At 36.1% G+C, this 12,414-nt stretch overlaps 1 protein-coding gene across 1 annotated transcript; it reads right to left on the bottom strand.

Annotated features, from left to right (window-relative positions):
- On the bottom strand, positions 1-5,917 carry LOC110899787 (putative disease resistance protein At3g14460). The gene is made up of 4 exons (XM_022146676.2): positions 1,997-5,917; positions 1,406-1,535; positions 710-870; positions 1-591 (listed from the first exon to the last, which is right to left on the bottom strand). The coding sequence occupies exon 1, from the start codon at positions 5,841-5,843 to the stop codon at positions 2,016-2,018; it is 3,828 nt and encodes a 1,275-aa protein (XP_022002368.1). The 5' UTR covers positions 5,844-5,917; the 3' UTR covers positions 1-591; positions 710-870; positions 1,406-1,535; positions 1,997-2,015.
- Positions 5,918-12,414: the final 6,497 nt, after the last annotated feature.

The raw sequence follows: 12,414 nt of genomic DNA, 5'->3' as shown, positions 1-12,414 counted from the left end.
ATGATTTAATTGATAACTTCAAGTCAGTTTTTTTTACAGATTAAAATCCTATGTCTTTCCGGTAAAAAGATAACTGAATTCTAAATTTAAAACAAATATTGTACGGAATTAAGTTTTAGAATGTTAACATAAGAAAAGATTTGAAATAATCACATGCAAAAACTCAGTTAACATCTCCCTAAAATCAGCAACAAACTTGCAACATTCGCTTCCACTACCAGGTCAAACCGAGACGAAGACTGGGTCAACTGACCTGTTAAAACTCACCACTTATCCAACCCATTCAAGCTATTTACAAACTACAATGCGCTAACAATTTTCTCATTGGTTAGGTTATTAAGCAGCAGGTGGCCTGAGCTCATGATCATGAGACGTATCACACGTAGATTGTGGTAAATACTGCCACATTGGAATGTAACCATTTTCTAGAAAAACAGGCATCTTGTTTGCTCCAGCCTGAAATGCAGCCGGATGTGGTGTCATAGATCCACATGGTGGAAGATCATTGGTCATGCACTTGATCTGCTGCTCCATTTTTGCTTTTTTCCACCTTTAAAACAAGTTCTATTCACGAAGCTCGTTCTTCTCTGCCTGTCGGTTTTGGCAAGCAATGAGAAGATTCTTTTAGGATTTCACTAGAAATATATTTAAAAAAAAAAAACATTAAGCAAGTTCATTTATTATTAATTATGTGTATACATGCACTAACCTTTGTTTTAATTTCTTCTGGAAAGTTTCTCACTCATTTCTTTGAAATCCTGCGATTCATATTTATGCTGATGCAGAACGCAGACACCATCTCCAAGTATAGCCAGTTTATCAGTGGTGGCAGGGCGGCCAGGTTCCAAAGTAGAGCTTAACTTTAAGAACCTACAAAAAGAATTAATAATATATAAACAATAAACCATGAAAATGAATTGTTATATTATTGCTAAAGGATATATTAAGAGAAAGGCCAGAAATGTTTAAAACTTACATTTTGCTTGTGAATTAACACACGTATTGTGGAAAAAGGGCGCGTTGGTTAAGGGAGCTAAAACAAGCGACCTTTTGGTACGGGTTGATAAAGTTAGGTTGACCGAAAACAGCTTGTCCAATATTTTTAAAGTTTATTAAATAATTAGTGTCAGATATGATTAAAAAACTTTACTATTTCACTAATAAACAACCATGGTTTTGTATAAAATTATTTATGAGGTTTTGTGCCTTAGAAATACGCTCTGGGTGACTTTCAACCCATGTTTCTTTACTTTAACACGTTAGAGATTCAATATAACATACAGCGACTCATTCGTAGGTAAATGGTTCAACGTTGTCACCTCTACTAAACAGCGGGTTTATTAAGGCACCTATAGGGATAGTTTGAATCACTAAATAAGAAAAACTCAACCAAGAAAAGGGTCACCTGTTTTCCTTCTTGGACTCTCATGACATGCTTTATTCTATGCCCTGCTTCATGAATTACAGCTCCGAGAAAAAACGGTTTAGTCTAGTTATAATCAACCCATCTTTAATTTGAGTGAATCTTTGAAACACTGACCAGACAAGAAAAAAGAATCGTTGTTAGTATTTGAATATATCAAACTGCAGACCATGATGATCATTTATTTAGTAATTTCAGGTCAGTTTGGATTAACAAACTGACATTCAAAATAAATTTAACTCCAGTCAAGTAAAAGACATTGGAATTCTGTTGACATCACTCCAAATTAAATATTGTCAGAAAACTAAAATTTTCAAATGTAAACATAAAAAGACAATAAAACTTCTACTCACAACAATTTTGCAGAAATAAAGATCGTATGAAGAGGTGTCAAAAGCTACCAGTTTAATAAAAAAAAAAAAAAAAAAAAAAAAACCCGTCCAGTTAACCCCATTTGTATTTAAACATGCTGTGATGGGTTTAATATACTGGGGTCATTCTTGATAAAATCACTCATACTAATTTTTGCACTTTATTGAAGTAATAATGAACTTGTGTTGAAATAATACTTACAATAATCAATCAGACAATTTCAAAAAAAAGAAGGTCCTTTGTTTATTTTGATGCAGGGGATATGAGAGATGCGGGACCAATAGGAGCCTCTTCTAGTGCACCTTCCTTCTAATTTTGGGCATTCATCGATGGTTAAACTCAAAAGTGAAGGCAGCAGAATGTCTGGTAGATGCCTCATCTTCGGGCAATACGCTAAAATGAGATGCCGGAGGGAGGTGAGGTGTTGGAGTCCCACTGAAACTGATTTCAACTTCTTAAAGTTATATATCCCAAGAGTAGTAAGAGATGAAGGAAGAAGATGAGACAACTGACTACACCTACTCACATCATCTTCTTCTGCTAGTCCAATAATTAACCCCAGGTCGACAAGTGAGGTTGGGAAATTCTGTGGTCCCCACTCTAAGATGGGCTTCTTCAACCCCCCTATGTAAAGGATTTGCAAATTGGGAGGCCAAAACCCACGAGGAAAGGAAGCATCTGTACCTGGGCAATTGTATATTACCAGGTTTGTTAAGGAGGTGAGACAAGGCAGCTCGTGGTCAGGAAATGACTCCATATTTGGACAACTCTCTATCGCCAGGGAGGTAAGGTGAATCAACTGCTTCAATTCAATGATCGTTGTCAGATTTGGCCAGCTGAATATATATACACTTTGAAGCATTGGCATGCTTGTGTTGTTGACAAGCACCCTAGTGTTATCTCCTCCAAATATTAGCTCCTTTTCTAACAGTTTGTCACAACGTTTAATGGAAAGAAACTTGAGCTTCTGCCCTCCAGCTGTTGTAAGAAATGAAACAGATGTAATGGAAGGACAATCTGAGATGTCCAACTCCTCAATGTTATTTGGACACCTACAATGCTCCATACTCAAACATTTTTCGATCTTTAGTGTCCTAAGAGTTGTTAAGACATTGCTCCCACAACTATCCCCTTCCTCTTTCTCTCCTAATCTCACCAAATTTTGACATTCCAGTACATCCAAATACATTAAACGTATAAGAGCCTTACTAGCCATCGACTCCCACAAGTATCTTATTTCGTTACAGTTTTTTATCATCAAATATTCGACTGCTTCAAGATACTCTATAACACCTCTCCACACCACATCATCAAGCCCTGAAATACTTTCTATTTGCAATCTCCCAAGTCCTGAAGCTACTTGAACCAGGCTTCTCAACACAGCACTATCACATTCAGATACTTCTAGCATATTCAAAGAAGGTAGAGCTTCAGGTGACACTTGAAGAAAATTAGGACAATTTCTTACAGCAAGCTCTTTAAGGCATGGAAACGAAACAACCCCGGACCATTCTTCCAACCTCTTCATATTTTCTAATTTAAGAACTTCAAGTGAAGGGAATGGAAGACCAGTCCCTACTAACTCTGAACCCATAGCTTTCACCTCATCCATGTCTACAATAAACAACTTCTTGAGTGATGGTAACTGACCAAGTGGTGGTAAAGATGTACAGTTTTTACAGCCACGTATATTAACCACAGTCAACTGAAGAAACGATGGATCCCCAACCCAATTAGGAAATTCTATACCCCCATATGACGCTATTTCAAGGATTGTCAAACTAGCACTATTAGGCTTCAACACACAGAGGACCTCCTTTTCAAGAGACTCCTTTCGAGAACCATCAAACACATCACTCCATTCTAGATTTAAGCATCTAAACCTCTTTTGCAATAAGTTCGCCTCTTGTGCATGCATTGCCATTTCCACTTTGTCCAGCCCCTTGATGTGAATCCACCCCAAAAAATCTGTAAGGTCCTTAATCTTGGTTATTGCAAGGCCATTATCTCTTCCGACAACCATCATGGATAGAGTCTGTAGGCTTTTCAGTTGCGCAATCCATGGGGGGAACTTATTCAAAAGCGGAGTAAAAAGAAGGTCCAAATGCCGCAAGTTTTTAAGCTTTGACAAGTTGTTGGGCAACTGAATTAAGTCACTACAACCAGAAAGGAGTAATGTTTGCAAATTGTAGAGATTGCCAACACTTTCTGGTAAATGTGTGATTGGGTTTTGAGATAAATTAAGATACCGGAGATGCTTCAAACTGCCAATGGTCTCTGGCACCTCGCTGATGCATAAATTTCCCAAACTTAGAACCCTTAGCATTGGTAATTCGGGAAGTAAGTCAACTAGAATCTTATTTGATAAGTAAAACTTTTCGAAACTATCTTTTCCTTTTAAGGATAAGAATGTTCTCAAACTTTTAGTTGTTTTGAATGGATCGAACTTCGGGTAAGCTATAAATTCGTCACAAACAAATGACATATGGCGGTACTTTTCCAAGGCTTCCTTCCTAACATCCGGTACCATCTCAATGTCTAATCTTGAAAAGAATTCTCCAGCAACAGATGTAGCCAAGTCATTCAGCAAGTCATGCATAACAAACGAAGATTTGTCGTTAGGTGCATGTTGCAACAATGACCTTGACAACAACTCTTCCAAATATTCAAGACCCAAGCGTTCCATTGACTTGTTTGAAGATGACGGGTTCAAAAAACCTTCCGCCTTCCAAAGTAAAATCAACAGGTCTTTGTTAAACACATAGTTCTTTGGGAACAAGGAGAAATACGCAAACAACTGCTTCAAACATGCAGAAAGATCATTGTAACTTAGTCTAAGAGCCGGGACAATCTCATCTTTTTTTCCTAACCTCCAAATCTCACTATTCAACAGCTCCTTCCACTCTTCTTCTTCAGTCTTTGTTCTTAATAACCTACCAAGTACTGCTAAAGCCAAAGGTAAGCCATCACATTTTTCCACAATGCCTTCACCATATTGTTTTAAATCTGGATGTGAATCAAAGTTATCTGCACCCAACGCATGTTGAGCAAATAAGGAAACAGCATCGTCATGTGACAGAATCTGCACATGGTATAGATGATCATAACCAAGCTTATTGAGCAGTTGCACCTTTCGTGTTGTCATTATAATTTTACTTCCAGGAGCACATGCATGAAACGGGCTCACTAGGGTTTGCCAGTCCTCATAGCTCTCACTCCAAACATCATCTAATACCATTAAAAAGCGTTTCTCCCTAAGTTGCTTTCTAAGAGCTACTTGAAGCAGATTCAAATCTGCGAATTCCTTGTCCTCACCCTTCACAGATTGTAAGATAACTTTGCTTATATGAAAGATATCAAACTGATCAGAAACACAAACCCAAGCCATGAGTTCAAAGTGCTTCTTAACGTCCTCATCATCATACAAAATTTTAGCTAGAGTGGTTTTCCCTAACCCACCCATACCAACAATAGGCACGATGCTAAAGTTCTTATCGCATGGCTCGTCCCCTAAAAGCTTCACGAGCAATTCCTTCTTTTCCTTTTCTCGTCCAACAACACTAGAAGTATCTACCAGCGAGGTCTGATAAATTCTTTTTGACCTTTCATCTTTTACAATTAAACCAAGACTAACCTTCTCCTTTTCTAGATCTTGTAATTTGGTGGTAATATCATCTAACTTGTGATGCATCCTCTGACTTAGTGATAAATTGATGCAACAAGTTGGGACTAGCTTTTTTACCTTGCTGGTGATGGCTCCAGATTCCTGGGTGAGCTCACGATGCATAGCTTGTGTTGCCAGATCATCAAGTACGTCATCAATGTCGTAAGCCAGATGTTGGAGACCATTGAGCCAGTTTTGAACAGCTTCATTAGTTATTTCCTTCTGAGAAGCATCGTTAAGGAGAGACTGGATCTGGTTCAGGGTCCTCTCTAGTTTCTTCAGTTCTGATTGGATTCCTTGGGACCGTCCGATTTTCTTCAAGGCTTCAGAAGACAGCTTCTCAAAAACAGCTTTCAGGAGTTCAGAGGCAATGATTTCAGCCATTGTTAATTAGTTTATGGTGATGATGGAAATTCTGTATAGAAAGGATATATGTGAATGAAATTGTAAGGGTGTGGAAAGAAAGGAAACTGATTTCTACTGTGTTTTATATACTTCTTTTAGCCATTGTTTGGGGTACCATTTATGCAATTGTCCTGTTGTAAATAAGAAATAAACTATCCTGGACCCACCCATATCTTTGAAAAATCAGAATTATTCTTGAAAAAGCAGGCATTGTGGCCAGTTATGAAAAGAAAAAGGAAAAGAAAGTTAATGATCGGAAAGAGAAAAGCTATTTTCTATTGTTATAATGGTCATCTATAAAAATAATAAAATACATACGTATGAAAAGAAAAAGGAAAGGAAAAGAAAGTTAATGATCCGAAAGAGAAAAGCTATTTTCTATTATTATAATGGTCGGTAAAGATATAATAGTAAGTTTATTTAGCTAATAAGGCTAGAAAGTGATCTTGACCATCCATTTAGTTAATCAAGGGTTAAGATTAAATCAGAGAAATTGAAGTGAAGAAAAGAAGCGCGTGAGTTTGTTTAGGGGTATTCTAGTCAATCCAAGCCAATAGTTTCTCTCTCCTCCAATTCCCTCCCATTTTTTAAACGTTAATAACTCTTTCATACGACATTATTTTTTTATAAAAATTTCACCAAAAAAACGAGCGTTTTTTTATCTTTGAAACGAGTATACTATTGCTATATTTTCGAAAATTTTTTTCTAAAACCCAGTTGCGTAAAACAAAATGGAAAAAAAAACCTAAAAAATGACATTTTTCTAAAACGCAATGCACCAAAAACACAAAGAAATGTCTTATTTGTAAAACGCAATGGCCAGAAAACACAAAGAAATGTCTTATTTCTAAAACGCAATAGCCTAAAAACTCAAAAGAAAATGTACTTTCTAAAACACAATGGACTAAAAACACATAAAAATGTGTTTTACCTAAAACGCAATACACCAAAAACACAAACAAATGTCTTATTTCTAAAAAGCAACGGCTAGAAAACACTTAAAATGTCTGTTTTCTAAAACACAATGGACTGAAAACACATAAAAAGTGTTTTACCTAAAACGCAATACACCAAAAACACAAATAAATGTCTTATTTGTAAAACGCAATGGCCAGAAAACACTTAAAATGTCTCATTTCTAAAACGCAATGGCCTAAAAAAACAAAAGTGTTCTCTCTAAAACGCAATGGACTGAAAACACCTAAAAATGTGTTTTACCTAAAACGCAATGACTAAAAACACTTCAAGAATGTGTTTTTTCTAAAATGCAATGGCCAGAAAACACATAAAAATTGCTTAGTTCTAAAACGCAATTGCTTAAAAACACCAAAGAAAGTGTTCTCTCTAAAACGCATTGAACCAGGACAATAGTTTTGTCTGTGCTGTGAATTGTCTGTACTGTGAATTACCAATAAAGTTTACGAATGCAGTTTTCCATAGGCAATTTACAGAAAATTAATTTTTCCGATGCATTTTTATTACAGCTCAACCCCAGCCAGGGGCTCTGCCCCTTGGACCCCGCTAGAGGTTGCCGCCCCTGGGACCCTGCTACCAGGGGCGCTGCCCCCGGACCCCCGTCAAGATCGTAAAACGCAATGACTAAATTAAAAACCCAGATCGTTAAAATGAAATTAAAGAACTTCTTACATGGATCGAAGCCGATTTCTTCAACGATTGATGAAATTTGAATGATAGAAACACTTATCAGCGATCGAATCGAACGGATCGAGTGATTATCTTCAAAATCACGGGAAAAACGAGATTTTAATTGAAATTAAACTGAGTTTTCTTCAAAAAAAAGTTGAAGAACACGTTGATCGGGTGTTTGAATCATTGATTGGTGACGAAAATCGCACTATAATGTAGTGATTATTGAGACAGTAAGTGAAGAAATAGTTGAAGATTGTGGGTTTTGAAAATGGTGGGTTTTGAAGTTACTGGGGAGAAGAAGGAAGAAGAAATGGTTGGATTAACTAAAATACCCTTTCTCTTTATTTTAAATGTTGCCGCATGTCATAATTCTATTGCTTCCTACACTTCCTAGCCAAAATAAACTTACTATTTGATCCCCACCCTTGTCATCTATTATTAAAAGGAAAAGGAAAAGAAAGTTAATGATCGGAAAGAGAAAAGCTATTTTCTATTATTATAATGGCCATCTAACAAAATAATAAAATACATAAGTAGGAGTAGGGAAAGATAAAATAGAAAGTTTAGTTTGGATAGAAAGGATAGAAAACAATAAGACGATGACATATGGTAAAGATGAAAAAACATAAGGAGGGGCATTTTGGTCAAAACTCACCATCTTCAAAAAAACTCAGTATCTGCAATTCATTTCTTTTTTTCGTATACTCAAATCCACCATTTTCAAAACCATAAACTACCACATCACAACCAACACCACTACCTCCACCACCACCACCACCACCACCACCACCTATGATCGCCACCATCTTGCCGGAAACTAGATTTGAAACCACCACCACCTTCAACCACCTGTTGAGTTTTTCAGATCTGACACCACCATTCCACCGTCACCGCTCCACCGCCACCAGTTTCCCTACGGTGTATTGAAGTTCTTTCTCCATCCACTGTCGTTAATCAGAGTTCTTTTTTAAGTTGTATTATTTTTTATTTTCATTGCGTTTTAGGTTATCAAACCTCAATTGCATTTTTCAGTGCAAAGAACATGATCATGCTAAGACAGAGGCATGATCATGTTGGAACTAAGGCATACCCATGTTAAAACTACATTGCTTTTTAGAACTTATGTTAAAACTCCGTTGCTTTTTAGAACGTGCAGTGCAAAATATTGATTTTGGATTTCATTGCGTCTTACAACCTGGAGTGTAAACAACATTATCATGCTAAAAGAGAAGCATGGTCATGTTGGAACAAAAGCATGACCATGTTAAAACATAAACATGGCCATGTTTAAACTCCATTGCTTTTTAGAACCTACAGTGCAAAATATTGATTTTTGGTTTCATTGCGTTTTACAAGCAAAGAACATGATCATGCTAAAATAGAAGCATGGTCATGTTAAAACAAAAGCATGACCATGTTAAAACATAAACATGGCCATGTTAAAACTCCATTGCTTTTTAGAACCTACAGTGCAAAATATTGATTTTGGGTTTCATTGCGTTTTACAACCTGGGGTGCAAAGAACATCATCATGCCAAAATAGAAGCATGGTCATGTAGGAACAAAAGCATGACCATGTTAAAATATAAACATGGTCATGTTAAAACTTCATTGCTTTTTAGAACTTATGTTAAAATTCAGTTTCTTTTTAGAACGTGCAGTGCAAAATATTGATTTTGGATTTCATTGCGTCTTACAACCTGGAGTGTAAACAACATTATCATGCTAAAAGAGAAGCATGGTCATGTTGGAACAAAAGCATGACCATGTTAAAACATAAACATGGCCATGTTTAAACTCCATTGCTTTTTAGAACCTACAGTACAAAATATTGATTTTTGGTTTCATTGCGTTTTACAAGCAAAGAACATGATCATGCTAAAATAGAAGCATGGCCATGTTGAAACAAAAGCATGACCATGTTAAAACATAAACATGGCCATGTTAAAACTCCATTGCTTTTTAGAACCTACAGTGCAAAATATTGATTTTAGGTTTCATTGTGTTTTACAACCTGGGATGCAAAGAACATCATCATGCCAAAATAGAAGCATGGTCATGTTGGAAAAAAAGCATGACCCTGTTAAAATATAAACATGGTCATGTTAAAACTTCATTGCTTTTTAGAATCTGTAGTGCAAAATCTTGATTTTGAGTTTCATTGTGTTTTAGAACCGGAGCATAAAAGAACATCAAAGAATATGATCATATTAAAAGGGAAGACATGACCATGTTGAAACAAAGACATGACCATGTTAAAACATAAACATGACCATGCTAAAACTCATTGCGTTTTAGAACCTGGATGTTGGAACAGAGGCATGACCATGTTAAAACAAAGGCATGGTCATGTTAAAACAAAAACATGACCATGCTAAAACAAAGGCATGGCCATGTTAAAAGATAAACATGACCATGTGAAACCTATTGCGTTTTAGGTACGTTTTCTTCAGAATTTAAGTGCAAAGAACATGATCATGCTAAAACATAAACATGATCATTAGAATAGAGACATGGCCATGTTAAGACATAATCACAACCATATGAAACCCGATTGCGTTTTAGAACCTGGGTTATTGTAACACCTCGTAAATTCGTGTCCGGTAATGTACTGACACGTGTCCATACTCCCAAATGTGCCTAATGTTGGCCGGGAGGGACTATTTTTGCCAATTATTGAAAGTATGAACGTGGAGGGACTAAAAGTGTCAACATGCAATTTTTATTTCCTCTAAGTGACCTTTGTGGACCATATAACCTCATGGATTACGGACCGCAAACAAGGAAATTTTTGAGTTTTGAGGTTCGGTTACGGAACGCAAAGCCTTATGGCTTACGGCCCGTAATGTCACACCCCCAAAATACCACATGCGGAAACCACCGCGATGCGTGTGACGTACTAGGATCTAGCCACTATTCACGTAAACTAACAGTAGAATAATAATCACAAGATCGAAATGAATGTGAAAAGTGCATTTCAAAACATTTGATTCAAACCAACAATCGTTCAGCGGAAGCATAATTCGTTGTTTAAGGTCATTAGTTCACGCCCGTCCTCCACGGTACGGTGAGAGGTTGTCAAGCCTAATAGCGCTACCAACTAATACCCCGTTGCCTCCCCGGCAACTAGTTCGGTAGTAAGTAGGAACTTTGGTGATAGAGTGAGTTTATTAACTAACATCGAAATTAGACCGAAGCGTTTAAAAGTATTCCTCCCCGGAATATTAGTTTGAAAGCATTCCTCCCCGGAATAGTAAGTTGTTTGTTTGTATACCCTCACCTTAAGCTTGAAATCAAGACAATAAGTTAAAACTAATGTTACCCAGTCTCCCGCTTTCTAAACGTGTGTGTTTTCTAGTAGTACAAAGGAGTAACTGTGATGTATTTGTTTGTTTACAATAAAAGGGAATGGATATAAAAAAACTCTCATTTTTTTATAAAACCAAGAAAACTCTTAATAATCAGTTATATAATTTATAAATATTTTTTTGTTAAAGGGTATTTCATGACGGTTCCTATTAAAATCAAAACCGATCATCAAAATTCTTTCTTAAAAACAATTTCTAGTTTGTGTTTGATGATATTGATCAAGACGTGAATAACACAAAGAAACAATAAGATAATATTAATTTTTGTTTTTAATCTCCCGTGTTCTAAAAGGGCATGTATTCTTTTCTATAGGTAAAAATAAGTAAACAAAAATGTATTTGTTTCTTTACAACAGATTATATTAATATTCATACAAAGGTGTGCTTTGTCGGAACTACTATTAAATAGAGAACTCCGATAACTTCATAACCTACTTATGCATGCTCCATTGATGATTTAATGGTAAAAACAAAACTATAGTGAGATACGCAGCATTATGTGCACTTAAAATAAAAAGTTTTATAATGCCAACGATAATTTAAATATACATATATTTTCGAAAAAAAATAAATTGTTGTATATACATGTTAAAAATTTTTGTGATTTTGTTAAAAAATTAAAATCTCACAAAACTGCAACTACCAAAGCAACAAATGCTAATTAATCCCGCTAGTTGTTAATGTTTAATATTCGACTCCACTTTTACTTTATTAAAAGTACTTTCACTTAATTAAAGAATGTATATATGTATTTAATAAAGTACTTTCACTTAATTAATGAATGTATATTTCTATTTTAAAATGACAGCATTTTCCTTTTTCTAGAAAAGTATCCAACCATCCCACTTTGCTTCATCAAAGAATCAAAGAACAATAATAAATAGAGAATACCCTTTTAAATGACAACATTTTTGATAGAAGTCCACCATTGAAAGTGTATTCTAGAAGGAAGAATCGGGCCCCCGCTGCAAATGAGGGACAGCTGTATTCTATCTTTGGAAATTGGCTGAATCCTCTCGGTCAACCACTGGATGATTTTATGCAATCAATTTAATTAAAGTTTCACCAGGAAATTAGGGAGTGGATTGTTGCCCTTAATTCTAGTATTTTGAATAGTATAAATAAGAGGCTAGTTTTTTATTATCATCATTCAGATTGTTTGTTTCTCTTGTTCTTGTAATCGGAGACCTTATCCCTCTCGAATCGGGCCACTATCCTTTTATTCTAATAAAGACAAGCCTATTTTCATTTCAATTACTTCTGTTCCTATCATTTGGTTCCATTGCCGGGAATCGAAATGGTGCAAACCCGGAGTAACTCTGGCGACGGCAATAATTCTGCCGATTCTATAGCTGTTCAGTTGGCAACCATAGCAGCAAGGTTGGAGTCGATCGATACGATGAATGAAGATATAGCAGCTTTGAAGGAAGGAGAACGTTCACGAGGAAGTAACTTTGAAGGGAAAAGCTCTTGGAGGGGTCGACAGCCGTATAGACCCTACAACAAAATTGATTTCCCGACTTTCAGTGGGG

The sequence above is a fragment of the Helianthus annuus genome, chromosome 13, assembly GCF_002127325.2.
Source record: "Helianthus annuus cultivar XRQ/B chromosome 13, HanXRQr2.0-SUNRISE, whole genome shotgun sequence".
NCBI classification, from domain to species: Eukaryota; Viridiplantae; Streptophyta; class Magnoliopsida; order Asterales; family Asteraceae; genus Helianthus; species Helianthus annuus.
This window is presented reverse-complemented; position numbering and strand designations above follow the sequence as displayed.